The following is a 27365-nucleotide window of genomic DNA, read 5'->3' on the forward strand; positions in this document are numbered from 1 at the left end:
AGCTTTGTTTACTAAATTCAGGTGAAATAAACATGCAAAATTAGATCAGTTTTTAAGTCATCAGAAATTTGTCTGTTGCAAACAGTTTCTTAGTGTAAATTACCCTAATATGCATTGGGGGAAAACTCAGTTCTAAATTTTTCGGAAAACTTGCACCTCTGCCTCTTAATCAGTGGATATAGTTTGTCTAGGCAGGTAAAGGTGTTGTAGAATTAATAGACAAGGATTCCAAATTGCAGAGCACACGATTCAATGAGAACATGTTTATTCACATAGACACAGTTTTTAATGCTCCACACAGTTTGAGTTGTTAAGATGTATCAAAAGTACATTATATGAATTCCTTAAATTTTGATTGTGCTTATAGGTTCTGAAGTAAATAAATGAAAGCTGTAAATGAAGTATCTTAAGGTTGGTTCACACATTAGTGAACCATGCTGAATGTATGAGCTTCTGTGAACTGGCTCAACTTCCAACACCAGTATTATTTCCCATGGCTAGATATTCTCTTTCCACCCTGCACCTTTTTATATTTTGGGCAAGCTGATATCCCCTGTTACTTTTGCCCACTCACCTTAAAGCTGCTCCAGCTTCTCTTTGCCAGAGAGAACAAAGAAGGAGCTGCAGAGGCAGTTCTTAATTTCTCTCTCTTTGCCAGCAGTGTTTTTTCCTATTCCAGCTCTTGGCAAGAGCAACCACCAGAAAAAAGTGGGAAAATAGCCCATTCATTTTCTTTGTTCTCTCTGGCATGGAATGGCTATTACAGCGGTACCTTGGGTTACAGACGCTTCAGGTTACAGACTCCGCTAACCCAGAAATAGTAACTCGGGTTAAGAACTTTGTTTCAGGATGAGAACAGAAATCGTGCAGCGGCAGCGGGAGGCCCCATTAGCTAAAGTGGTACCTCAGGTTAAGAACAGTTTCAGATTAAGAACTGACCTCCAGGATGAATTAAGTTCTTAACCCGAGGTACCACTGTATTGATGTGAAGCTGAGTGGCCAGTGGTAGCTTTGAGCTCCCTGGGATCATGGGACAAGGCATGCATTAGAAGACTCCCCTGAAGGCACCTGTATTGACTGTTAGAACTGGGGCCCTCTGCATATGCACAGAAGCTTCTGAACATCCCAAAAGGTGTGTTTTTAGATTTAGATAGTGGATTTCTGCACTTAGATTTTTCTGTTAACAGAAGATTAAGTTTGTGCTTAATTTTTCCATTTGAAATCAAGGTGATATAAAAGTGGTTAATGCTGGATAACTAATACACATAATATTTATATAGACGGGTAGAGAGGCTGGAACTTCAAGGTAATCAACTGAGCAGCTATAGGAGACAAAAAAAGAAAAGAATAAAATGTGTGCCTGTGCTTACATACTTTTGAACTAAACCCAACACATTCCCGGAGAAGATTATAGAATTTCGTACGGTACTTCTATTGTTGCACATAGTGGGATGCTGGTGGCGCTGTGGGCTAAACCACAGAGCCTAGGACTTGCTGATCAGAAGGTCAGCGGTTTGAATCCCTGTGACGGGGTGAGCTCCCGTTGTTTGGTCCCTGCTCCTGTCAACCTAGCAGTTCGAAAGCATGTCAAAGTGCAAGTAGATAAATAGGTACCGCTCCAGCGGGAAGGTAAACGGCGTTTCTGTGTGCTGCTCTGGTTCGCCAGAAGCGCCTTAGTCATGCTGGCCACATGACCCGGAAGCTGTAGGACGGCTGCCTCGGCCAATAAAGCGGGATGAGCGCCGCAACCCCAGAGTCGGCCACGACTGGACCTAATGGTCAGGAGTCTCTTTACCTTTACCTTATTGTTGCACATATGATTGTGTAGAAACACATACAGGGAAAAAGTGAGGATTAAGCATTTACTTGGGTTGTTTCTGGGCTCACCAAAAACAATTTTGTTGCTTTTCTTTCCTGCCTTATCTCTTATAAGAAACTTGCTTCTAAATATACAGGCAGGATTAGAAGTGGATGTTGACTTGCTTTAGCTAGAAGTAATATAAGTGTAATAAAACAACATTTCTTTTTCTTGCGTAACTGCTTTTTGCATGCTTCTATTTTTCAATTTTCTGTTGAAACAAGCAACCCACTCATCCTATCTAATTTGTTTTATCAAGGTGGGTGTGAAGTCAGAGTCAGGATGCAATAGTTGCAGAATGTACAGTGTTCTCTATTCTGGCTTGGTGCCTGAAGAATCTAGATGGAGGTAGAACTTAGAAGTTTCAAGAGGAATAAGGGCAGCAATAAATTACAAACAGTCTTCAATTTAAGTTAGAATATAATAATTAAATTACTTTTTCCCGTCTAAAGCTAGATTCAGACTGAATTGTCCTCAAGCACCCTGCTGGCGCTACTGGAATGGAAATTGTTATTGTCTAGAGGCAAATAATACGGGGACTTGGACAGAAGCGCTAAAATTTTGCAAGCGATACAGCTTTACAGAATTAGTATCATTTACTAGTAGTCAGGAAATGGTAAGTTGCATATATACTTACTTTTTGTATCTATACATTGAGGACACTTTCTGCCCAAACAGATACATAGTATAGTCCACAAAATCACATTATTTAAAAATTGTATCTTGAGAGATCAACAATCAGGGCAGGGTTACAACAATAAGTACATAAAAATCCAGTTAGCAAAACTTTCCTACCCACCTTCTGTTTATAAACACCTCAGTAGAGTATGTCAGTAGAGTATTCTTGAAACAGAATAGCACCATTGGATACAACCAAAAAAATACATACAAGCAGCATTACAATGATGGATCAGATGAAGCAAATTTAAAACAGGAACAGAATAAAAGGCCTGCAAAAGTGTCTTCACTGCACTGCAATGACATTAAGATAGGTACCAGGTGAGATTCTCTACTGGAACAGGCTCACCTAGTCCAGCATCTTGTTCTCTAAGTGGCCAACCAGATTATTAGGTTACAGAGAAACCAGCAAATCCTAGGTAACAAGACATTTGACAGTATTGCAGTTTATATTACAGTCTTAGTTATGAATTATGCAACAGATGAGCAGATGATGCTGTTTTTGAGTTACATCAATGAAACCTGATAAAATCGGAAATGATTTTACTGTAACTCAAGAGTAGCCGATAATTACTAGTTGTTCACACCAGATTTGTTCTCACTTACAAACAGATGAGCAATAAGAACTTCTTGATCTTTTTCACTGTACTCCCATGTGACATCACAAATCATTTAACTTCTTTGAGCCAACAAATGTTTTCTTATGAATGTCGGGAACATTAGTATCTTTGAACTAATGCTCAGTGTACTGTACAAGTAGAAACAACATTATTTAAGGGATGTAATATTTAGGAAGGCTTGGAAGGTAGGATCATAAAAAGTATTAGAAAAGATAAATTATAAAATAAATAAAAGAGATGTGAGGTCCAGGTGAATATATATTTGCCGATACGGTTTGTATGTCAAAATATCTTAAACTTTGCTATTGTTTTTCCACAGAACTGGATCTTAGCTTTACCTTTGGATGATTTTTGGACTGGATTGAATAACTTGGAAAATATTAACACTTTTTCATGGTCAGAAGGTACACCAGCAAATATGAGGCTTCCTTGGTAAGATGTGAACATTAAAAAACACAATTGAAGTATGATTTGTTTTCCTCTGATATGATTGTGTCAGGGGTGTTTGTAACGATGCAAGTGTATTTTTTCTTTCTTTTACCACTTATATATTCCATTCTTCCTGTGTATTGGTATTTTGTGTTATTGATATCATGGGGTAAACAAATATAGGTAAACAAACAGAGTAATAATAATGAAAAAATAGTAAAAAGATGCTGAAGAACATAGGACTATGGTAAGCCAGAATGTTTCATCAACTGTCTCTCCCTCCCTTTTAACATGGCAACAAAGCCTATTAGCATTGGCATTCACAAAACTTTTCTTATGTTTACATTTCCATAGAATATTAATAGGACCATGGTGTAGGCCATTGTTAGAGGGGACCAAGAAACCAGCAGGCATGCCATAGTCAGAGCCATGCATACAACTGTTTTCATGCAAAGTCTTAAGTTCCCAGAGAGAACCCTTTTGTAATTCTTTCTGTCTTGGAGGGCCCAGTGGTTCTCCTGGGGCATGCCACTTAACCAGGAGCTCAGAGGGTATACATCTGGAAAAGCCCTTAATTACCAGGAGGAAGGGCAATACACTGGAGACAGAAGACATTACAATATCAGTGTGATCTCTGACATCAGTATTTTGAAAGAGCATATTTTTGCAGTCATGTTTTCACTGTTACGTCATGTAATTTTTCTCTTTTGTTGTACTAAAATCTAATTGGGAAGGCTTCAGCTATCGTCCCCAGCCCAGCCAAATACTATGCATTGTGTGAAAGTTTCCAAACGTCGCTTGGTTGCTTTGCATTGCAATGAAAAGGCCCATTGGATCTGCAAGCGAAATACAGGTGAGTTTGGTTTTTACAGGTTTTTAATTCCTTAATTTTTTCCAATTTATCTGTGATTTCCAGACAGATATTCAAGTGGTTAGCTTTTTCCTATCCCGCTGGCATGGTATATGATGAAATAATCCAAATGCAGATTTTATTGCCTGTATATTCAGAGAAATCTATTGTTTGGTTGCTTGTTCATTTATTGAACTGGTATATCACCTAATATTTCAGAAAATCTCTAAGCGGTTTACATCTTAACAGAAATCAAAGGGAGGAATTCAACACTGTTCCTTTCCAAACATTCTGTCAGTTCAAGCATTTCCTGTATGCCTGATAGAACAATCTCTCCCATCCCCGCTCTACTATTTGTTCTGCGTGTTTCCCTGACCCTCCTAGAGCCAGCTGAGGCATGTGTGGGGAAGAGAGTGTGGTGTGCTACCAGAAGTCTTCACATGGGATTCCACTAGCAGGACCAGGCCAGTTAGTTCAATCTGGCTCAAAATATATTACATAGAGATTCCACATTCAATCCAACTGCTATTAATATATGATACATTTTAAATAAGAGAATTAAGGAGTAAATATATCCACACAGTATACATGAGCAAAAAACAAAAACAAATCATATAAAAAATACGTCAAGAAGTAGTATCATAAATATTACAAAACTAGGTGTCTTCATATATAAAAATACAAATCTGGAATTCAAGAACCAACTGTTATACGGAGTCACTCAAGAATCATACTCTTCATGCATGCACAACTTCACTCCACCCACTCAATTCCATTTAACAACCAGTGCATATGTACAAGACAGCAGGTGAAAAGCTCGACCCCAATAATTTCCATCCCTTCTCTCACCTCGAGCAATGCAAACACCCTCACCCCATCTCTCATTTAAGCCCTTCTCTGCCAACAAATTCTCACCCTGTGGGCAGCTAACCCAGCCACCAACATGCCTAATACCACCTCACAGGGAGTATTGCAATCAATTGACTAAAAATAAGATAAATCTTCCATATAGGACAAGTCAAATCTCAACAGGGCTCATCTATAGACCATTTAGCCAAACACCTTGCCATTGTTGACCCTGTGGGAGTTGATTCTTGTGATATGTCAAGTTGAATAACTGTTCCACCCATTCTTGTTGCTTTTACTTCGTAGTAATGATAAAAGCCTACAGTGTTACATGATGCTTGAAGTAAAGATGTGTGCCAAAACCTAACTGGCATTTGCACACTTTTAATATATATTTGGAATTGATTCCAGTGTGAGTCTGGCAATTTTGTGCAACTAATTTAAACTGGTTGCATTACTGTGTGGATTCCTTTTCCTATTGCAGCTGTTGACCGGTACCAGGAACACAAAGGAAAGGTGCTTCTATCACCCCCAGGCTCTGTATCTCAAGTACATGCAGATTTGATTTCTGCAAAGGCAGCGTGCTTGGAGCTTAGAGAACAATGTACAGGGATCACTATCTGGAAAAATGCCTATGCAATTGCTAGAGGAACTGTATTGCTAAAAAGTGAAGAGCGCCGGTCTGCAGCATATGTCAAATCAGGTTGGCCAAACATTCTGTAGATTGCAGCTCACAGTATTGTATTATGCATTATGTGATAACAGAAAAACTAACTGATACAATTTATAGAACTAGGGACTGAGCATTCTGAGATGTAATCAGAATGTGAGTTCTTTGCCTTAAATGAAAAAGGCATTAAGTTTCAGCTGAAAGAAATATAAATGTAAAACTAAAATGCTGCATTTTGAGCAAACATTCATTTGGTTGCTTGCATGTTTTATTCTCATTTCAAGAGCAGAATCTTTGTGGAAAGTATTTTGATAGTGTGAAGAAAGAGTTTGAGAGAGCTTGACATAAAAGGGAAAGAGGAATGGATATTCTGTACACTGCTTGGGTATTCTCTGTATAATGGTTTATAATTTCTGAAATGAAATAAATAAAACCTAAGTATTAGATGACCAGGAGAAGAAACAGAACTGTGGAAGGCAAATATGATTATTGTTATGTCCTTTTTATTATTTTTCATAGATTGCTCCTTGGGTTACTTTGGAAAGAACTGTTCCTCTGTTTGCAGCGGATGTTATGGTGATGAATTATGCAATCCATACACTGGAGTTTGTGATAATTTTCATTCTTGTAGAGCTCAGGACTCGCCTACTATTTGTGATCGAGGTACTTGAACAAAGCTAGTAGGGGATGAATTGGGAGCAGAGAAGAACTCTTTCTACCGTGCAAAACTAAATGTAAACTAAAAAAACAAACCACTTTCAAGAAGCACCAATAAATATAATAGTGATATTCCTAACTCTTCATTGCACATGACATACCTTAGCTTGGGAAACCTTGTAGCAACAGCCCAGGCATACCAGCTTTTCTGTCTCTGTAACATTTTAGCTATGTGACTGAGCTGGTGTTTTCACATATTGACATCTACAGTGTTGCACATGATTAATTCCCAATAAGTTTATTCCATCACATATTCTTCAGTGTTTGAGAGTGTCTGCATACTTATATGCACACACAGTTGCCATGGGTACACAAATGTTTTCTGCAGCAAGCACATAAATTGTGGGGGACATACCTCTATCTTTGAGCCACCACTATACGGCCTATTACACTTACGTGTGTTTTCAATTGGATTTGCGTAATATAGGCATTCTGGTGGTTTATGACCACTTAGACCTGTGCCTAGAAAGCATGGAACAAGTTGAAAACCTTTTGGACCTATGCTTTCTAGACACGGGAAAAGCAGAAGTGTGGACAAGCCTAAAGTCTGCAAAAAACAACACACCCACCCAAAAAAGATTGGTGGGTAGGGAATGCAATTGTCCCCTTCTGCAAATACAATCAGGCAATTTGAAACAGAAATCTGGGGAGAAATTTGAGTGGATCCTGGGTGAACTATTTGCTTTTGCATAACAGCGAAACCCATATTATAGGCATGCATTGTACAGAGCTGTAGCTATGGAGGAGGCTAGCCTTTTTTTGCCTTGCCATTGAGGCTCTCGGCCTCTGTGTGGGTGGAGGCAAATGCATGGGGGGGGGGGGTTGCCCAACTGGGTCTTTGACCCAGGTGAAATAAAGCCTAGCTTTACCCCTGCATTGTGGTCCTTGCATGTGACAAATCTTATTACAGCATACAGACTGGAATGTTATCTGTTGTTTATTTGTGTTTTGATTAGCTATGAGCAGTGCATGGTGTCCACGATTTTCTGGTTGGAAATATTGGGGAAATGGCTGTTATTACTTTAGCAATGTCAGCATCAGCTGGGCAGATTCTCGGAAACAGTGCAGAAGATTCAGAAGTACGGATCTAGTATGGATTGGAAGCAGAAGTGAAATGGTATTTACACATCCCTATGGCAAAACACAAATAATGGAAATCTAGTGGTAGATTTTATATGGCTGTATGTGTATGTGTGTGTGTGTGTGTGTGTGTGTAATATATAGATATGTGTGTGTTACTATTTTGAAGTATCTTCAGTTAAAAGCAGGGTTTGTAAATTTTGGCATTTGTTTTGGCATTGGTTTGGCTTTCTGATATTTGCACCTGCCATTACCACAACCTACTGTGTTTTAAAAACAGTTATGAGTTGTGCTGTGGCAGCAGCATCAAAAGACACAGCCCCAGTCTGGCTCGAGTCCCATGGTGCTGTGAGTCTCTTTCCCTATACCACATTCACTTTAAAGTGAAGGTCTTTGCTACTTAGGTTTCCCTGACTAAATCAAATATCCCTAACTTTGTGGGCCAGTTCTGATTTACACCAGTGTTCCTTCTGGCTCATTCTTCCAACTAGTTCTCTTTTCAGAGGTGCTGTGGCTGTCTTTGACACTATTTTTCTCCACTCTGGTCCACATTTCTCTTTGCTTTTATAATGTCAAGGGTGTCTGCCTATCAGCGCCAACAACACAGGCCAGAGAGTTCCCTACAGTCTCTCTCTCTTCTCCAAGAGAGAGTAAGGCTGCAAATTTCCCTGGGAGTAAGCCCCATTCAATTCAGTAGGACTTGCTTCTGAGTCCCACTATGTTTTTGAATCTTAAACAGGTAGGTCTTCAAGAGGTCTCATTTTAAATCATAAGGTGTTTTATTCAGAAAGTTATTAGACAAATTCTTGCAATATTTGGCTCTGATTGCCAGTTTATTACATGAAAGTATGTTCATACAAGAGGTGAGGTATTTATTTCACAAGTATTGTATAGCTCTAGAAAGTGCTTTGTGAGTTATGAACATGACTGGGCTTAATTTTGTTTGGAATAAACTGAGCTGCTAGTTGTAGCTTGGTATGTGTGGAAACAGCTTAGTTTGCTAAACCCAGTTAGTTACAAATTGAACCTGGATTGGAGTTGTCTATCAAAAACAGAAAAATTTTTACAATAAAAAACTGTGTGATTTGAACTGAGCTTTCTATTTAAAAAGAACTGTATAAAGTTTAAAGTACGTTTAGTTACTGGATGGTGGGAAGAATGTGTTTGTACCCTGCATTTGACTTGTGGATGCTGCCCTCTTGTGCTAGAAATTGATAGTAATGCAAATATTAAAACTGAGAGAATTCAAAAACAAAATGTCCTAGTTTGGGAAGTTGGGAAAATGGAAATCCCATTTTTGCTATGAGCCAGAGCCAAACACAAACTCCAGACGTTGGAGCCTGTCTTGTCATTCAGTTGCTGCCAGCTTGTTAAAATTCTGCCAGCTTGGGGCTAAGGATCCTATCTGTGTTATCTCAGAAGAGGTAGGAAGCCATCTCTTCCAGCTGGAGCTTACAGGAGCCTTTGCCAAGGCCTGTACCCCAGGGCTTGGGGGCATTCCTTTTATGTGGTTTAAAGTACTGTTAGCTCTACTCTGACCTTGTAAAATTTAGCAGAAGGCTAATATAGCCATCAAATATTGTTGCATCCCAAATTGTTTTACTGTCTCTTGTATTTTGGCAGGACTGGTTGTCCTCTGTAAACCCTCGTGACATTTTGTGGACTGGGCTGAATAGCAGGAAGCAAAAATCCATATGGATTTGGTCAAATATGAAATCAGCTGCTAAAGCATTACACTGGTACATAAGTGTACACTGGTACACATAAGTGTTTCTGTCAATTTTAGTTTCATCGTTTCTAATTTGCATTTCAATATTACTATTTCCATCTTGAGTAAAACTATTTTTCTCAGTTTTGTTATATATTTATTTATAAAGGTATTTTATCATAAAAAAAAATCAAAGTAGCTTACAACAATAGAAGCATAAAACCATAAAAATGTTAAAAACAGGCATCAATTTACCATTGTGGAAGTCTGTATTCCTAATTGTCTGCAGAGGCAAACTATAAACAACTCCAACGCACTGTAACAGAACAATGAAAGCAAAAAAAAATAACTAAAATAATTACCTCAAAGAACAAAAGAAGCAAAGGCAGAAAGAGCACAGAAATCCAGAGCTAATAATAAATACATTAAATTCTCAAAATGAAAATGGCATATAAATTAAGCAACAACAGAATCAAAGTCTTGTTTAAAAAGAAATGTCTTGAAATGCTGGTGAAACGCAAATAGGAAGGTAATCTCTTGGAACAAGGAATTGCGCATATGGAATGTGCCTGCCATAGAGAAAGCCAGGCCTAGAAGGTGTTGGCACATGTGGGAGGGCTGTGTCACACATCTTAAAGGATGTACAGCTCCACTTGGTTGGGGACAAACTGCAAGAAGCTTTGTCCCAAGCTGTTTAAGGCTTTAGAAGTAATAGCTGACACCTTGAATTTCACTTGGAAACTGCACGTCTTGTACAGTACTTGCCCCAATCAAAGTTTCACTGGTGGTGTTTTACACTGGTAGAAGTTCTTGGATGGTTTTTAACTGCTGCCCCATAAAGAGTATGTTACAGTAGTCCAATCCAGATGGCATGTTTGACTGGGTTTATTTTTAATGTTTCCTTCTAGGAGCAGCCGGTGAAGAGGAGTGACATCATGCACCTGGTTGTGAAGTCACTGCCGCTTACAAGGAGGGAGACGGGCAAGGTGACAAAGAAGGTTGGTGCTGTGGCTAAGGAGACAATGCGCTCTGCAGATTGCCCCTCTCCTTCCCAGTAAGCTGCAGCAACTCTGTTGGAGGCCAGGAGCATGGTGCCACCCCTCCTCACTGGCTGCTCCTGGTTTATTGTTGTTGTGATCTGTAAGGTGGCTGAAAAGTTTTTTATAAGATGTAACACAAATGTGCATATCTGCGTCTATACCAGTTAATCAGTCATGTCTTTTTCTTACAGGTTGGAACTAAAAGGGAGCCCAGCTGGAAGATGTATGGGTCTTAATTCAGTAGACCAAACTGCTCTGAGACTAAATTGTGAGGAAAAACACAAATTTATTTGCAAGAGAATTGAAGGTAAACTGCACAGTAGAGTTCTGAAGGTGATGAAGAAGAAAACATCTGTAATAATTAATAATAAAAAAATTAATAACTTTATTATTTATACCCTGCCCATTTGGCTGGGTTTCCCCAGCCACTCTGGGCAGCTCCCAACAGAATATTAAAAGCACAGTAAAACATCAAACATTAAAAACTTCCCTAAATACTTGCTTAGAATTTTGATTTTAATTATATCAAGGTGAGCTCTCTAGGTTAATCAGATTTCTTTTCTCCATTCATGGTGAGGCACAAGGTTGCATAGGTATCCTTTATCATGCAGGATGAAGCAAGCTGTGAATCATGTGATATACAAATGAATATCAGGTGTGATAGGCGTCTACAAACCAACTGCACAGGCCATCTAGATGGCCCTAAGGAGCTTCCCTTATCATTTGTCCCAGAGAGCTTCCATGCCTGAGATGCCAAAAGACCTCCCAAAGGAATTCAGAATGCCAGAATAGTGCTGGACAACTCTCAGCCAGAGTGTGTACTGTTTTAAAATATCTAATCTTCAATGAGTGAAGAGTGAGGTGTAGTCAAACTTGTACTGGGACAGGCCTGGGGAACCTTTTGTTCGCCAGATGTTGCTGAACCATAACTGCCATTATCTCTGGCCATTGGCCATGCTTGCTAGGACTGATGAGAGTTGTAGTTCAGCAAAATTTGGAGGGCCAAAGGCTCCCCACACCTGATCTGGATTGTGAAGATAGATGGGTGCATCTGCAACCTGGGCTGACCTCAAGGTAGTCCTAGCTCAGGGTACACAGTTTTGAGACAGGCAGAAGCAATGTCCACAGTTTTGAAGAAGGATGGAGCAGTCCTGCCTCCTCCCATTCCAGTCTGAAGTGCATATTAAGGGGAGACTCACTTCTCTAATATCAAGTGCACAGATTTCTGGTGTGGCACCTTCACAAGATTTGCAAGCGCTGATCAGCTTTGAGGCGCCATATATATGATACACTTTAAAATGCCATTCTGGAAGGTGCTGTTTTTGGAGTTCAGCAAGAAGGGTCTCAAAACTCTGGTTCTCTTGGTTTTTAAACATGAAAGTTCTGCAAACAAAACCAACCTTTATACCTAAGGTCAACTGTGCCTTCCGCCAGGCACAAAATCTGATGTTTTCCTTCCTTCCTTGCCTTGCCGTATGTCCCACAAAGAAAAGGAGTGGCACACATTGGACATTTGGAGGACTTCCAAAATGTATTTTGGAAAGACTTATACAGCTCTGACACTTGTATCTCTGAGGAAGCATCCTTTGGAAGGCATATGCTCCAACAGATGATCTACACTTGCCAGAGAGCATTGAGGTGGCCCATCCTGGGATGAACATTGCTGCTGGACATTCTGCTCAAAGATACCCTTCTCTTTCAAATACATTGTTACGGGATGTTTAGGAGAATTACCAGTGTGTCACTCTTTCCACATTCCACATATTGCAATTTGGAAACACAAGAGTTAATGGAGAACTCCAGTTAGGGATGCGGGTGGCGCTGTGGGTAAAAGCCTCAGTGCCTAGGGCTTGCTGATTGAAAGGTCGGCGGTTCAAATCCCCACGGCGGGGTGCGCTCCCGTTGTTCGGTCGCAGCGCCTGCCAACCTAGCAGTTCGAAAGCACTCCCGGGTGCAAGTAGATAAATAGGGACCGCTTACTAGCGGGAAGGTAAACGGCGTTTCCGTGTGCGGCTCTGGCTCGCCAGAGCAGCGATGTCACGCTGGCCACGTGACCCGGAAGTGTCTCCGGACAGCGCTGGCCCCCGGCCTCTTGAGTGAGATGGGCGCACAACCCTAGAGTCTGTCAAGACTGGTCCGTACGGGCAGGGGTACCTTTACCTTTACCTTTACCTTTACCAGTTAGTGAAAAAATGTATTTCTACAATTTCTAACATAAATATTACTGGACAAGATCTGCTGTATTTGCAGAATTAGTATAGATGAGTCATACAGTATTGGGTACACATGCTGGCCCTAGGAGGTGCAGAATGTACACTCCTTTGCCAAAACATGTACAGGACTATAGTACAGAATAAAAAGGAAGGAAACAGGCTGTTCTTTTTCAGAGTGCTTTTGAATGGACTATGCTTTCTACAAAGTCATCTTTGACAAATCACTGCAGTGTTTGGATCCTTAACTGTGGGCAGTATGCCCTCTTTTGCAAAACTTCAAATTTTGGCACACAGTATTGATACAGGGAACTCAAAAAGGCTCTTCCAGTAGATCTAGCTCTGTATTGTGGTTGCAGGAGGGGTTGCTGTCTTGGATATTTGCCTGGGTGGGGGTAATTAAACTTGAAAACAGTCTCTGGTTGGAAGTTGCAGCTGGGACTTAATCCAATTCCATGAAGATCACCCATCTATGGCAATTAGACTTGAAAAAAGATAGAATCCTAAGCTGCTGGGGTTTGGGGTAAAAGTGTATTGGAGAGAGTAAATGAATGAATGAATGAATCAGTTGGGTGATTTTGTATATCAAAGAGATTTTTGAAGTGGCATTGCTCGGTTCTTGCACGTGACCTGTGGAAGATTAACCACCAAATAATGTGACTCTTGAGCCGAACAAGTTCTCACCCCAATGTAGTGGATTGTTGACTAAATAATTAGTGGCAGTGCCACTTGATCAAAGAAGCTGTCTGTTCTCATTTAAAGTACTCTGTATTATTCAAGCCTATGGGATCAGTTCCATTAGTTGAGGCCAGAGGATGTGGACAGTGTGCTTTTAGCTGTCTGTCCCAGTATTTTCCCATCATGGCTGGCTTGTTCAGGTCGGGGATGGGGGGTGCTGACCATGTGGAATCACTGTCTTGAAAGGGGTGGTGGTATTAATACTCAGAAGGAGTCATATTTCAATATACATAGTCTCTGATCTATGTACTGATAAATAATCAAATTTCTTTAAATCCCTAAACAACTTAATGAAAAACTATGCAGAAAGGGGAGTGACTGTTGGCAGAGACCATAATGGAGCTGTATCATCTGTTATTGGCAGGTCCTAAGTAATATCTGGAGAGCATTACCAAATTTTTTTTTAAATGATGGAGGAAAATCACTTAATAGATGTGGAGCTTTTACCACCCTGCTAATAAACACTTTTTAATCTCAGCCCCATAACTCAAATTATTGAATAGATTATATCTAATTACCCTACAGCTGACATCAAAGACAAAAGAAATAAAAAAATGGATTATTACCAACAAATATTATCTGTAACATTATCTCTGTTGCGTTTAGAATTTTAAAAAATCCCCAAAATATTATTAGGTGTGAATATGAAAGAAAACAATTTCAAACTACTATTCCAGTAGTATCTAACTACATAACACTGGCAAAATTTATAGCCAAAATAAGCAGTGCTGGAGGTGCAAAAGAATTAAAGTGGGTTTAATATATAGTATGACTCAAAAATGGAAGACTAAGGATCCCTCTACTATAGAGGAATGGTTGAGGAAAATTTGACAAATTAGTCTAATTATAAGGTTACTGTATAAGAGGAACGCAATATATAATAATCAGGAAAATAAATGTATTGAGAAATTGTTTATATTTAAATAATTGTGGTATGACAATGTAAATGATGATTTTTCACCTTATAATCAATTTACAATAATTTAGATTTTTATGTACGGTATATTGATCTGTTTCTCTTGACCTTTCTTTCCCAGCTTTATGATTGCACTATTATTGCATAAGAAATGTAATATTGAATTGTCAAAGGTTCAAAATTCTATAGTGAAAATATTTTAAAAGAAAGAGGCAGTGGCACATCCACTCATGGAAAAAGACCTTTCTAGACCCTGATGTACTTGGCAATTAATCTGTTAACCAAGAACATACTCTCTCACCAGACTACCCCAAAAGAATGGTTCATTCAGTGAAATTAAATATACATTAACTAAAGGAGTAACTAATGTGAAGTAATATCTGTCTATCAATCTTTATGTCGTGTAGGTACAGCAATTATATCTAGCACATTCACACTCTTACGCTAAATGAGTAAGAAGTCTTAATCTATATTGCGGAACAGTGGGTGAGTCCAACACATTGCTATGAAAACACCTAAGCTAGAGATTTACATTTTACCCTTGCCCCTTCTGCTAGGACATGGAGTTCCCTTTAGAGTATCTCTGGCGTGTATATGTTCTGAACGCCCGGGGGGGGGGGGCGCTGAGGGTGTTGCACTGGCAAACATTTGACTGTCTAGGTCTGTAAAGGAAAAGTAACCCACAGAAGAACCCTGAGGTGAAACAACATAACTGGATAAAAAGAATGTCTTGTAAACTTTATTTGATAATTATTCTAAGAATATTTCTATTAGAATGGATAGTAAAAACAATTCCTGCCCCCTCCCTCTTTTTTCTTTTTACCTCAGTGGAAAATCTTTTTGATGTCTATACTGATCACTTTTTGTCAGGACCATTAGAACCTCACTTTTATACCTCCTTTTCCACCGCTGCATTAGACTGCTTAAATGATGCCAGCTGCACAGGAATAGTGAAAGATTACCAATACTACAGAAGAACAAGAGGTGTTGATATAATTGTTACTTATGATGAAGCTGCAACTGCATACATAAGACGTGGTATGTTTGTGCGCCTGAAATAAAAACTAGTAAACAGCTTTTAAAATGCAGTAGTACTCTAAAAATATTTGCAAAGTATTGTGGGTCTTATAGGGATCTTTCATTTTTCTTCACTATGCAAGTTTTGATTTAGTTTGAAAAGCTTGTGTATTTGTTCTTACTGTAATCTAAATAGCTCCCATTTTAAATCTGAGCTGTAAAATGTAATTCTATTTCATTCCCCAGATTTAGATTTCATGTCTTAGCCAAAGCCATATCTTGCTTACATTCAAAACTCATAGGTCAGGATCTAAAAAACCCCATGCAGAAAGTGCTTTCATGCACATATATGGAAGCCAGGGAAAAGTTCTCAGGTTCTTCTTTCTTGCTGCATCTCTCTACGATATTAACTACCCATTTTAGAGGTTTTCTGACTAAAATGGATAGCGGTGATGTAGAAAAAGCCTCCAGTGCACATGTGGACTGTCATAAATGGACTTTTTAAGCCTGACCATAAGTGTGTCTTTCTTGACATAAGACCAGAAAACACATTTCTTAAGTAAAATCAAAAAATACACACATTTGAGAGAGTTTAGAAATTTAAAACTTTTGGAACCCAAAAGTTGCAGTGAACTTATGCAGAGATTTCTCCAAAAGACATGACATGAAAATTCAAAGAACTGTATTATGTGGGGTGCAGTATCATTACCTGCAACAGGGATTGCCCCCCTTAAAAAAAAAAATACTCCCCCCTCCCCAAGCTTCAAGCAAGAGATTTTAAGTCCTGCAATCTAAACGGAGGAGACTTACAGAAGCAATAATTTTCCCATATATGATTATCCTGTTTTTCTTTGTTTTAGGGACTGGTCCTCTAGACTCTGCTCACTTAGTCTTTACTTCCTTTCATTCATGTACTGTATTTCTTGGTCTTAGCTGGGAGTCTTTTACTTACTCATTTACATTATTTTAGGTACCGAAAAAGGAATTTTGAATGCTCATGACTTGTTCCTACCTTCTGTTTCTCTCTTCCACCCTCCTCCCTAGTTTAGCTTCACAGCAGTCTGAGATCCTGTCTGCATGATGCATTTAAAGTGGTATCATATGACTTAAAACAGCCATATCTTCCCCACTGGCATCCTGAGAACCATAATTTGTTAAGGGTGCTGAGAGCTGTTAGGAGACCCCTATTTCCCTCACAGAGCTACAATTCTCCAGAGTTCCTGGAAAGAGGGTTTGATTTTTAAACAACTCTGAGAATTAAGTATATGGTGCAGGCAGGCAAATCATAGTTACTTTAGGCACAGCCTTTAGGTTAAGATCTATGTGTCTGTGTTATAAGTCAACCAGGATTATCTGTTATCTCCATACTGCTCACTGGGAATGGTGGAATTCAACTTACGTGATCTTTGGTTTCTTAAAAAATGAAGTAAGCTGTTACATCAGCCTTCATCTTTATTAATGTCAGATGCTTCAAGGTCCTCAACTCCCCTATTTCCCACAACACCTTCTGCATATTAACATTTAGATCAGCTGGTTCTGTGCAGAAGCTGGCTAGATGGTGACATCATTTGGTTGCTTCTCAGCTTTCTCTGAGGTTTCGTATGATTTTGTTTTAAGTGTGTAACAATATTTATCTGATTCTCTACACAGAATGTAACTTTCGTTTCTATGGTTATAACTGTGCATCCGATTGTAAAAAATGCTATGGAGGATTCAGGTGTAATTCAGTAAATGGCAAGTGCCCAGAAAGGATGCAGTGTATTGGCCAGTTCAAAGGTGAACTGTGTGAATTAGGTACAGTATTACTTTGAACAGATTTGTGTGGTTTTTTTTGTCTATATGCAGTCATACCTCGGGTTGAATGTGCTTCGGGATGAGCGCATTTGAGTTGCACTCCGCGGCAACCCGGAAGTAACGGAGCGCATTACTTCCGGGTTTCGCCGCTTGTGCATGCGCAGACGCTCAAAATACGTCACGCACATGCACAGAAGCGGCGAAAAGCGGCCCGCGCGTGCGCAGAAGTGCCGTCGCTAGTTACATTTGCTTCTAGATGCGAACGGGGCTCTGGAACGGATCTCGTTCGCATCTAGACGTACCACTGTGTAAGCACAAATGAAAATCTAGAATGTTTATTTTGCAAGGGTGGAGCTGTCTTCCTATGGAAAATTTTGGTTGACTTTAAGCCTTGGTAGAACCCTTGCAAATAACAGATTAATTTACAGGGGAGGTTAAGGGTATTTCCACTGAATTCAACCAACTCAAAACCACAGCAGGATGAAATGCATATGAGACCACTAGCTCAAATAACTAAGTAGTTGGGTTTTTTTAAAAAAATCCATCCTTAGATTTTTCCTTGTAACATGATGTTTTGAATATGTTCGCCAGCATGTGCAATCTGCATGAACTTTTTTTACCCACAACACCCTCTACCCTTCTTATTTCCAAAATATAAGTTTTCTTGTTTGTGTCATTTCTCAAAACTAAAAACAAGTAATTTGTATACAGTATTTGCTAGATGCGCTCATTAGTCTCCATGACAGAAAAAATGGAAAATACAAAAAGATGCTTATTTAAAAGCAGATACAATGTGGTGATGTTGCTACAAAATGCTTATGAGATTTGTTGGTGCTGTTTTTAAGGAAACGTTTTTGAGACAGGCTTAGAGACAAGGCATGATGACTAAAACTACATATCTCTGGAGGCAGCTCATTTGGCCCTATAAAACAAAAGGCTAGATACAGTATGAACTTCAGTAGAAAAGCACTAGAAAGTAAATGCAAACAGATGCAAATACAGTTGGTAATGTGAAGCAAAAAACATGTTAAAATAGCATGATTCCGTTCAGTGCAAATTTGATATGTGTAACTGGTAGTGCTTTTGAATGAAGAAAAGGGTGTACAGTTGTAAAACCTCAGAAAATAGTATAATGGCAAACATTGCAACCAACTTTTGCTTCAGAATATCTGCGTTATACATGAGCCTTTGCTTCATGATGAAAATATTAATGAAAATAAAATGAATGGTTTGGCACACCTCTGGTTTCTGCAAGATTGTGACCTGTCCTAGTAAACTATTCATGTTTAATAAAAAATTAGGCATACTGAGTTGAGTGAGGTTTACTTTCAGGTAAATACATAAAGGACTGTAGTCTAACTGACTGAATATCTGTCAGAATGTGTTCCTGTCACTTGGAGTACTAAAAGCTGCTGCACTGCTGGGTTGGCCATGATGCTTTAGTTTAGCATGTGATATAGCTAAGGCTGTATGGAAAAGAATAAATAACCTTACTGGAGGGCAGTTGAGTCAGCCTGTCTTCTTTCTCTGATATTAGAAATAGCAAAAATAGCCGCTAGTGAAACCAAATCTGAAGACCAACGTTTAGACATTTGCAAAACTTGGGTAGTGGTTGTGTTCTAAGAAGAAAACAAACAGAACCATTGTCACAAGGAAGGGGTGCATTTATATCTACAAGCAAGAGGACAAACAAACAATGGAAAAATCCTGGGAAGATGGAACATAACCAAAAATCTCCCCTCACTGGAAGATGGAGTAATTGCACCAGTTATGTGTGAAATACCATGCACTTTCTGCCAATCAAATGCTCCCGTGGAAAGATCACATGCTCACCACTTAATAATAAGAATAAGAATAATAACAGAGAGAAGCAGAGCTGTGCCTGAAGCTGCTTTTTTGGAGCAGGCAAGATGCGAGGCTGCCCACTACAGATGGCATACCTGTCTTTTGGAGCAAGTTGGAGGAGAAATCCAATCATGGATATGATCCTCAACTATAGAGAAAGGTTCAGTTCTCACTTGACATAAGAGATCAGCATTAGTTTCCTTATAATTTTCTTCATTTCAGGCATCAGGAATCCAAAATGTCCACAGAATGCCCCATGGTGGTTTTATGACGGACACTGCTATTATTTTGAAAAGAAAAGGAAACAGCAGTACACACAGGCAAGCGTGCAGTGTTCATACTACAAGGATGTCAACCTTGTCAAAATTGGCAATGAAAAGGAAAAGGTATTGTACTTTAGTGCAAGGATAAATTTGAGACAACAAAAAGACATATAATGGTACCTCAGGTTAAGTACTTAATTTGTTCCAGAGGTCCGTTCTTAACCTGAAACTGTTCTTAACCTCAAGCACTACTTTAGCTAATGGGGCCTCCCACTGCTGCCGTGCCGCCGGAGCACGATTTCTATTCTCAACCTGAAGCAAAGTTCTTAACCTGAGGTAATATTTCTGGGTTAGCGGAGTCTGTAAGCTGAAGCGTGTGTAACCTGAAGCGTATGTAACCCGAGGTGCCACTGTACTGTAAAAGGTTTAAACATTGCTAGTTTTAGTTTAGGCTACCTTTCTTCCTGTTTTCAGGAAAAGGAGCTGGAAATATTTCAAAAAGGCAAAAACCCAATCATACACATCAGATCATTGAAAAGAACAGGCATAAGTACATTTAAAACTGACTAATTTAGGTTTAATGCACTGCAACTTTTTACATTTGATCAGATATGTAATCAATTAGACTGAAGATGTAATAGGCTGCTGGAGATTCATAAGCCAAATCTGACCCATTGAAGATGGTTTTCTCTCCCTATTGCTCAAGCCAAAAAGGCAGAAGGGTGTGGATGGCATGTAAGCTTCAGAAATGGGACTGGCTGGCAGGTCGTTTGGGAGACTGGCGAGCAGAGCCTAGACCGTTCTCTAGCCAAGCTAGGTACATGCACTAAGGTACAACAGAGGGAGGGAAAAGGCTAGCTGGATGGCTAAGAACTAAAGAAAACTAATAGTACTCCCTCTCAAGAAAAAAACAAAGTAGATTTGTACCTTGAAAGTCCTGCTATATCTAGCCCAGTGTATAGGTGCTGTGATGAGTAGCATTCTCCCCCCCCCCCCTTAATCAGTTTAGGTTAATTCATCAGTTACATCAGTTCCTTTAAAAAATTTACCAGCCCACTGATAAACTGGCCCTGATAACATCAAGATGAGTCTACTGCAATTGCTGCGTTTGAGTATACTAGCTGGTGCTAAAAAGCAATCTAGGGAATAGTGGGAGGAAAATTGCTTGTATCAGTCTAGTTACCATCAAGGCCTGAAGTACATGGCTGAAGAGCTGTAATGCCTGTACGAGAGTTTTAAGTATTGTTACAAAGGCTGAGCACTACCCTGCTGACTGCCGAGCAGTAGCAAGATTCCAGGACAGTTCTAGGTGCCCAACCAGAATTTGTGCTCCTTTGAGAATCAAGATGCAGGGGTAGCTGTTGTAGCTTTAAGAAATATGTCTTATTCACATAAAAGGTAAAGGGACCTCTGACCATTAGGTCCAGTTGTGACTGACTCTGGGGTTGCGGTGCTCATCTTGCTTTATTGGCCGAGGGAGCCGGCGTACATCTTCCGGGTCATGTGGCCAGCATGACTAAGGCGCTTCTGGCGAATCAGAGCAGCGCACGGAAACGCTGTTTACCTTCCCGCCAGAGCGGTACCTATTTATTTGCACTTTGATGTGCTTTCGAACTGCTAGGTGGGCAGGAGCAGGGACTGACCAACGGGAGCTCACCCCGTTGTGGGGATTCGAACTACCGACCATCTGATCTGCAAGTCCTAGGCTCTGTGGTTTAACCTACAGCGCCACCCACATCCTTCTTATTCACATACTTACACCTGAATTTAGATGGAAGGAGTCATTGCAAGAGGGGTGTGTTCCCCACAGCAGTGCAGCACTGGAGCCCAGCCTCACTTCAGTCAGCCTGCCAAGATTATTTCTGGCTTTTGTTTCCCTTCTTCCCAGCGCATTCCTACTCCAAACAACTCCTCCCTATCCCAAGAACATTTTTAGAGGCACATTTTTCTCATGTGAGCACAGCCTGCTCCCTCCCTATCACCTTGACTACCCTGTCTTTCACAGTCCTGAGACCCTTCCTTTGATGTGCTAACGGATGCCAATCAACACCTTTGTCTTTTAATGACTTTGCATAAGCCATCCCAAGGATCCTTTGTCTAGCAGAGTTCTGTAGCTTGCATCTGTCATCAACCAACAGTACCTGTTGAATTCCATCCATCCCAATACAGATTCCAGATATTTGTTCAGGTCTTAAATTTGATAAGCTGTTTTTAAAAGAGATTTCTTTTTCTAGAAGTGGCTTAATACTATGATGGAAAGTCAGAGTTGGATTGGTTTGCTACAGGAAGGAAGTGTATGGAAATGGAGTGGCCATCAAGAAGCTGTTGATCCATTACACTACTCCTGGTAAGCATTCAATTTCAGCAGTTGCAGGAAAAGAGCATAGTTCCATAGATACTTCCATAGTACCTATTGAGCATTGTTTTTAATAACACTCTTGCTCAGTTATAACTCTCAAATTGTCATCAGAAGAGGATGCTAAAGAAGGTTTTGGTGATGAGAAGCATTTTGGAAGGTAAGGCCTGCAGACTGACGGAGAGAGTTCTTCTCTGGAAGTTATACATTTCCTCCCCATTCTTTTGTGACTGTCTTCGTCCAATAATATTGTTACATGTTGCCATAATCTCCATGCGCAGTGTGAGATTCCAGGAGCTTACCCAGGATTGCGTTTCCATTAGAAAGACAGTGGAGGCTAGTGTCTTTAAGAAATTTGGTTTATTAATACATTTACCCCTGGAAATCTACAATGGAGGGGGTGCAGAACATTTTACCCTAAAAATGTCTCTCATCCCACCCCCACCCCCCATAGCTTCAGCAAGCTTAGTTCCAAAGCAGCAGTCAGTCATGGCCCCTTGTCGCATAATGCAGCCTCTTCCAGGCAACAGCCAAGTTGGTTCTGCCCGCCCAGCAGTTCTTGGGGTCTGACCTTTGTTCTCTTTCCCAGCAGACCTCTCACCCAAAACCCAAGCCTCCTATGAAATTACTCTTTTTCTAGTCACCCCATCCCATCTCCTGTTAATTGTCCTGCCTCTATCCACTCCTCAGAACCAGGATGGGTGGTGGAGAGGACAGTTCATTTGTATTGCCAAAATCCTTAATGGCCCTGGTATTGGTTTTTAATGGCTCTGCACCTAGTTACCAGGCACCAACCCAGGGATTCCACATCTGGCACAGTTCAGCAGGTTGCATTTTCCATTCCTTATCCAATTATTAGCTAGATTCTGACATTTATTAATTTCTTAGTTTGGGGAAATCTCCCCTCCCAATTTACAGGTCGCCTCCCGTTAACATTTTGCATACCAAAGAAAACCATTGAAAAAGCCTGCAAACACCTCATTCTGCCCTTGCCTCCATTCCACCCTTTCAGTGACGTCTTTATGGCATTTCCAGGTCACTTCCACGTTTGGCATGATTTGTATAGACATGGTCGTGCACATATTGAACATGCGTAAACTGGGGGCTGCCTGTTTATCAATATAACTGGGTTTTTGTTCTGTTCAGTAATATAAAGGCAGTTGGTCCCACTTTCCTGTGACACCACACTACTATGTTTAGTGTTGAGCTATTGTTCCATCCATTCAGTTTTAATTTGGGAACTGGACTCTCAGAGATGTCCCTAATTTCTATGCCATCTGCTTTTTGTTTGCATTCTGCTTTTAGATTTCAGTATTTTCTACATATTCTAGAAAAGTTTCCTGTTTGCTTTTAATTAGACAACATACAACATTATAAAGGCGCCCTCTGAAGTAAACAAATTGGTTCTGCATTCTCAGGAATACTGCTGTAAAGAGTACAGAAATGTATGGGATGTTCAGTTGTTGGGTTTTTTTTTTTTAATTTTGTAAGGCAGAGTGTATAAATAAACTGCATTGTTAATTCTACCAGCTTATTTTTTATATTTTTAATCAGGTTATGGGACTTTCCTGCCACAGAAAATGGATGTGTTATGATGGTTAGAGGAGGCAGACTTATGGCATTACCATGCACTGAGCAACATTTCTATGTTTGTGAAAAAGAAATAGGTACTGATTGGAATATTTGATTGTTATACAATATAAATGCTCATCATAGGATCACGTAACCTTTTGCTCTGTTTTATGATTATGAATCTGAATTTGCCCAGAGTAAGTATGATTAGTTGTAGTGACTAAGATTCCTAAATTTGCTTTCTTTCATATAGCAATTCATGCTGTATTTGCTGTCAGTAATCTTGTTACTAAATTATAATCATGTTACTAAATTGTCTCTTCTTTTTTAAAAAGTTGGTCCTGACATTTTCATTGATTACCCTGGGAAAATAATGCTGGCTGTTCACCCCCTGGCTGTGTACAAAAACTTTGAGGAAGCAAGATTCTATTGTATATTAAGAGAGAACTGTACTGGAATAAGTAGCTGGCCAGACAAACATTTTCTTGTCACAGGAATGGAAATGGTATCAGGTGTGAGGCATCATGTATTTCATTTGAAGACTGGTAAGGATCATTTCTGTTTTTATAGCTGTTTGGTGCACTGGAATGCTGAGTAAAGATTCAAAATTCTGAGCTATAATAGCTCCAAATAGAAGTTTGAAATGTCCTGGAAATATTGAGAAGGATCAGAACCAGTGGAGCTTAAAGATTGACCAAATTTAGTTTTCCCCCCTATAAAGTGATTCCTTGTGGGGGTGGGAGCCAACAAAATTTGTGGATGGGGTTGCACTCCTAAAGGAGCAGGTCTGTAACTTGGTAGTACTCCTAGATACACCTAGACACAAGAGGCCCAAATGTCCCTAGCAGTTTCACCTAGTACACCGGCTACGCCCGTATTTGGATTGGGATAGCTTGGCCACTGTAGTCCATGAATTGGTAACTTCAAGTCTGGATTACTGTAATGCACTGTATGTAGTACTGCCCTACTCTGGAAGCTCCAGCTGGTGAAGAAAGCATCAGTTAGACTGTAGATGGGGTCAGAAAGCCAACAGTATGTGGCACCTCCACTAAAACATCTGGACTGGCTGCCTATATGCTACTGGGTTGGGTTCATATATTATGTCAATAGCCAAAGCCCTGAACAGGTTGAGTCCAGGTTACCATAAGGAGTGTCTGAACCCTAATATCTCAGCCCAAACACTGAGATCATCTGGAGGAGCCATGCTAGTTGTACCCCATGTTACATTGAGATGGCTCAGTATTCTGCTAAATAATAAACTTGAGAGCATGTTTTTTATATTGAAGCTTGCAGGTTCCAACCCATCCTAATGCATTCCAGGAGCCATTCAAAAAGTGCTAACATGCTTTTGAGGGGTATCCTCATATTATACCATGGGACTTGGCACACAGTTTGAGAACTACTGATCTAAGAGAGATTGAGCTAGGAAGCATAAGAAGCAAACCAAATTGGGGGAGGGGGAAATATGATAACGGTGATACAATACTGACACATGCATTGTGTGTGTGTGTATGTATGTGTATGTGTATGTGTATGTGTGTGAGAGAGAGAGAGTGCACTAGTGAGAGAGCACACACAGCATAGGAGACAAAGAGAGAAATGGAGAAAAGTAAATTGACAAAGATAGACAAACTGAAGAAGAGGGAGCATAGTAGAAAATAAAAGACAAATGTAGTAGAATGTAATTGGTATGGGAGGTTAAATAAAGGCCCAAGAGATATAGTAAGCTGTGGAAACTGGAGCTGGCAGACATAGCATAGCCTTGCCAGCATTTTGATATTTTACAACCTAACATGTTTGATTCTGTATTTTTTCTTCTTGTAAATTTCTATTTATCTTGTTGCCTAGCACTTGAATGATAAAGTAAGTTATTGCACTTTGTATTTCTTCTGTATCAAAGGTGCTAAATATCCATATGCTTATATTACTCTTTTAGGGTTGTGTTGCCCACAGTGTCTCCATGTAGTTGCGGAGGACCACAGTACTTTCCTCACAAATGACCCATATATTTTGTTGCTGTTCTGTGGCTTTCTCATGGCAGTCATACATCCTATTGTATTCTAGGGGTTTATTGGAACTTTTATACAGTTTACCTGCTTTGCACCTGTCACAGTAATACTCAGGGTTTTTTATGTTTTCTATTTGATTGCTGCTTTAAAACAATGCTGAACCATCTCCAGTTGCTCTCACTGTAGTGATATGATTTTCTGCTTACTGTTCTATGAGAACAGCTGAGAATGAGAAAATGCTGCTTAGCTTTTGAGTCTGAAGCACCTGGAAGTGTTGGGAATACATCCAGGTTTTAAAAATCAGTACAGATAAGAAAGAATGAGATCCCATGATGTTTTGGAATAGTCTAACTCATGCATTCTCTGCTCAACCTTGTTAGTACATCACTCTGTGATTTATTTCACACAGGCTGAGACAAAGCATCCAGAATGGATATAATTCCATAAGCTGAAGTGATGATTCAGAATTTAACACTGCTGTAATTATTTACAGTTTTAGTAGTGCTTATTTACTTCTTTCTGAAACAGAATTTTTCATCTTGAGGGCTGCAGTATCTTCTGAACAGTCTTCTATAGGTCATGGTGTTTTTACAGGTCCCAGTTGGGCTGCTTGGTGTGGCAAAATTTTCTTAGGGATACCCACTCATTGGTTATTGACTCCCTTTACTGTTGACAAGGTACAGTTGTACCTTGGTTCTCAAACAGAACTCCTGGAACCATTCAAAAACCAAGGCACAGCTTCTGATTGGCTGCAGGAGCATCCAAAAATTGTTCAAAAACCATAACACTTCTGGGTTTCAATCGTTCAGGAGCCGATTTGTTCAGGAGCCAAGGTGTTTGAGATCCAAGGTACGATGGTAATCAGTAGTTTGTCCATGGTAAGGCATGTTGCTGTGGTAAAACACTGGATCTTACTGTAAAAAATAATTTATTAGGGCTGGATTCAGCTGACCAGTCCACCTAGTGAAAGCCCATGCAGCGACTTCCGATAACATGATGTGGCTTCTCCCTCCTCCCCACCATGGCCCCCAAATTTGCTCATGGGGAGGCCAGGATAATCCCTAGAACAGTACATGGGAGGAGGAGAGGAGAACTCATTCCATCAGGCAAGCAGAAATTCTTGTGCTGACAAAATGATCTCCTTAATACTATGTTGAATTCCTCCCTATATGTTTGCCTGTGTATTTGTAGCTTGGAATATTTTTATCATATTTTTATCATACATAGATGTCCAAGCCTGCTTTGTTACTTTAAAAATTTTTAAATTCTCTGCACTCTAGCTTGTTCACCAGGACGTTACGGGTATGGATGTGGGGAAGAATGTCCACCATGCAGAGATAATGCCCTTTGTAACATGTTGACTGGTTTCTGTGATGAGAAAGCCTTCTGCAGAGACACATCCTCTATAGAGAGGTGTTCAGAAAGTAAGCTTAAAAAACAAACAAAAATAAATAAATAAATTTAGTTTATATGAAATATTGCTGTCTTTGTTCTGTGGCTGAAGCGGGTCTTCAAAATATCCCTAATGCTTCTCTGTTTTCAGGATCATTTTAATGGAAATGAAACAGAACACTGCTGTTTCCCCATGTGCCCTGGTGCATATTTTGTCTTGTAGTTGCTTAGCTCAGTACAGAGCAGATGTTCATGCTCTTAGTAACATCCTTTGAATGATGGAGACTAGGACCATGCCATAAGAGTGGCTGCACTAGCACTGTTTGAGCGCCTGCTCATTCTTTCAGAGGTGATTACACGCAAATTCAATGCCTAGTTTAGCCAGTTCTGTAACAAGAACCATTCTCTGAATATGACTTCTACATTGCAATGAATTGGGAAAAGCCTCCAAGCAGAATAAATATTATGCAGTGTGTTGTTCACAGATCAGATACACATTTCTGCCCCAGTGAATCATGATGGTTGTGGAAACTAGTGATTGGCACCCCGTGGATTCTCTTTGGATTGGAATAAGGGGAGCTATTCCCCCCACCCCAATCTGAATTTGAGCTAATCTTTACCAAATCCACAGTTCTCTGGAAAACGTAGTTTTTCTGTCTTTTTCTACAGGCCATCCCTATATTTTTTGTTGATATCATGAGAGTGAATTTCTTGAGACTGGAAAGTTTCTGTTTGCACAGGGTAAATGTTTTGCATA

The 27365-nt window shown here is 39.9% G+C and overlaps 1 protein-coding gene across 7 annotated transcripts in view; it reads left to right on the forward strand.

Annotated features, from left to right (window-relative positions):
* The window catches only part of LOC310672956 (uncharacterized protein), a 69584-nt gene that overhangs the window by 1309 nt on the left and 40910 nt on the right, over positions 1-27365 (forward strand). For 3 of the 7 annotated variants that reach the window (XM_083430673.1, XM_083430674.1, XM_083430677.1), the window contains exons 2-16: positions 2311-2474; positions 3476-3588; positions 4320-4438; positions 5766-5984; positions 6471-6614; positions 7625-7785; positions 9372-9487; positions 10688-10803; positions 15189-15398; positions 17028-17171; positions 19239-19402; positions 21514-21626; positions 23190-23302; positions 23543-23752; positions 26497-26640. In XM_083430673.1, the coding sequence (XP_083286799.1) occupies positions 2311-2474; positions 3476-3588; positions 4320-4438; positions 5766-5984; positions 6471-6614; positions 7625-7785; positions 9372-9487; positions 10688-10803; positions 15189-15398; positions 17028-17171; positions 19239-19402; positions 21514-21626; positions 23190-23302; positions 23543-23752; positions 26497-26640 (2250 nt within the window). Of the gene's footprint in view, positions 1-2310; positions 2475-3475; positions 3589-4319; positions 4439-5765; positions 5985-6470; positions 6615-7624; positions 7786-9371; positions 9488-10578; positions 10602-10687; positions 10804-15188; positions 15399-17027; positions 17172-19238; positions 19403-21513; positions 21627-23189; positions 23303-23542; positions 23753-26496; positions 26641-27365 lie in introns of those variants that run through there. The other 4 variants (XM_083430675.1, XM_083430678.1, XM_083430676.1 and 1 more) reach the window with 4 other exon arrangements.

The sequence above is a fragment of the Podarcis tiliguerta genome, assembly GCF_965153285.1.
Source record: "Podarcis tiliguerta genome assembly, chromosome: 2".
NCBI classification, from domain to species: Eukaryota; Metazoa; Chordata; class Lepidosauria; order Squamata; family Lacertidae; genus Podarcis; species Podarcis tiliguerta.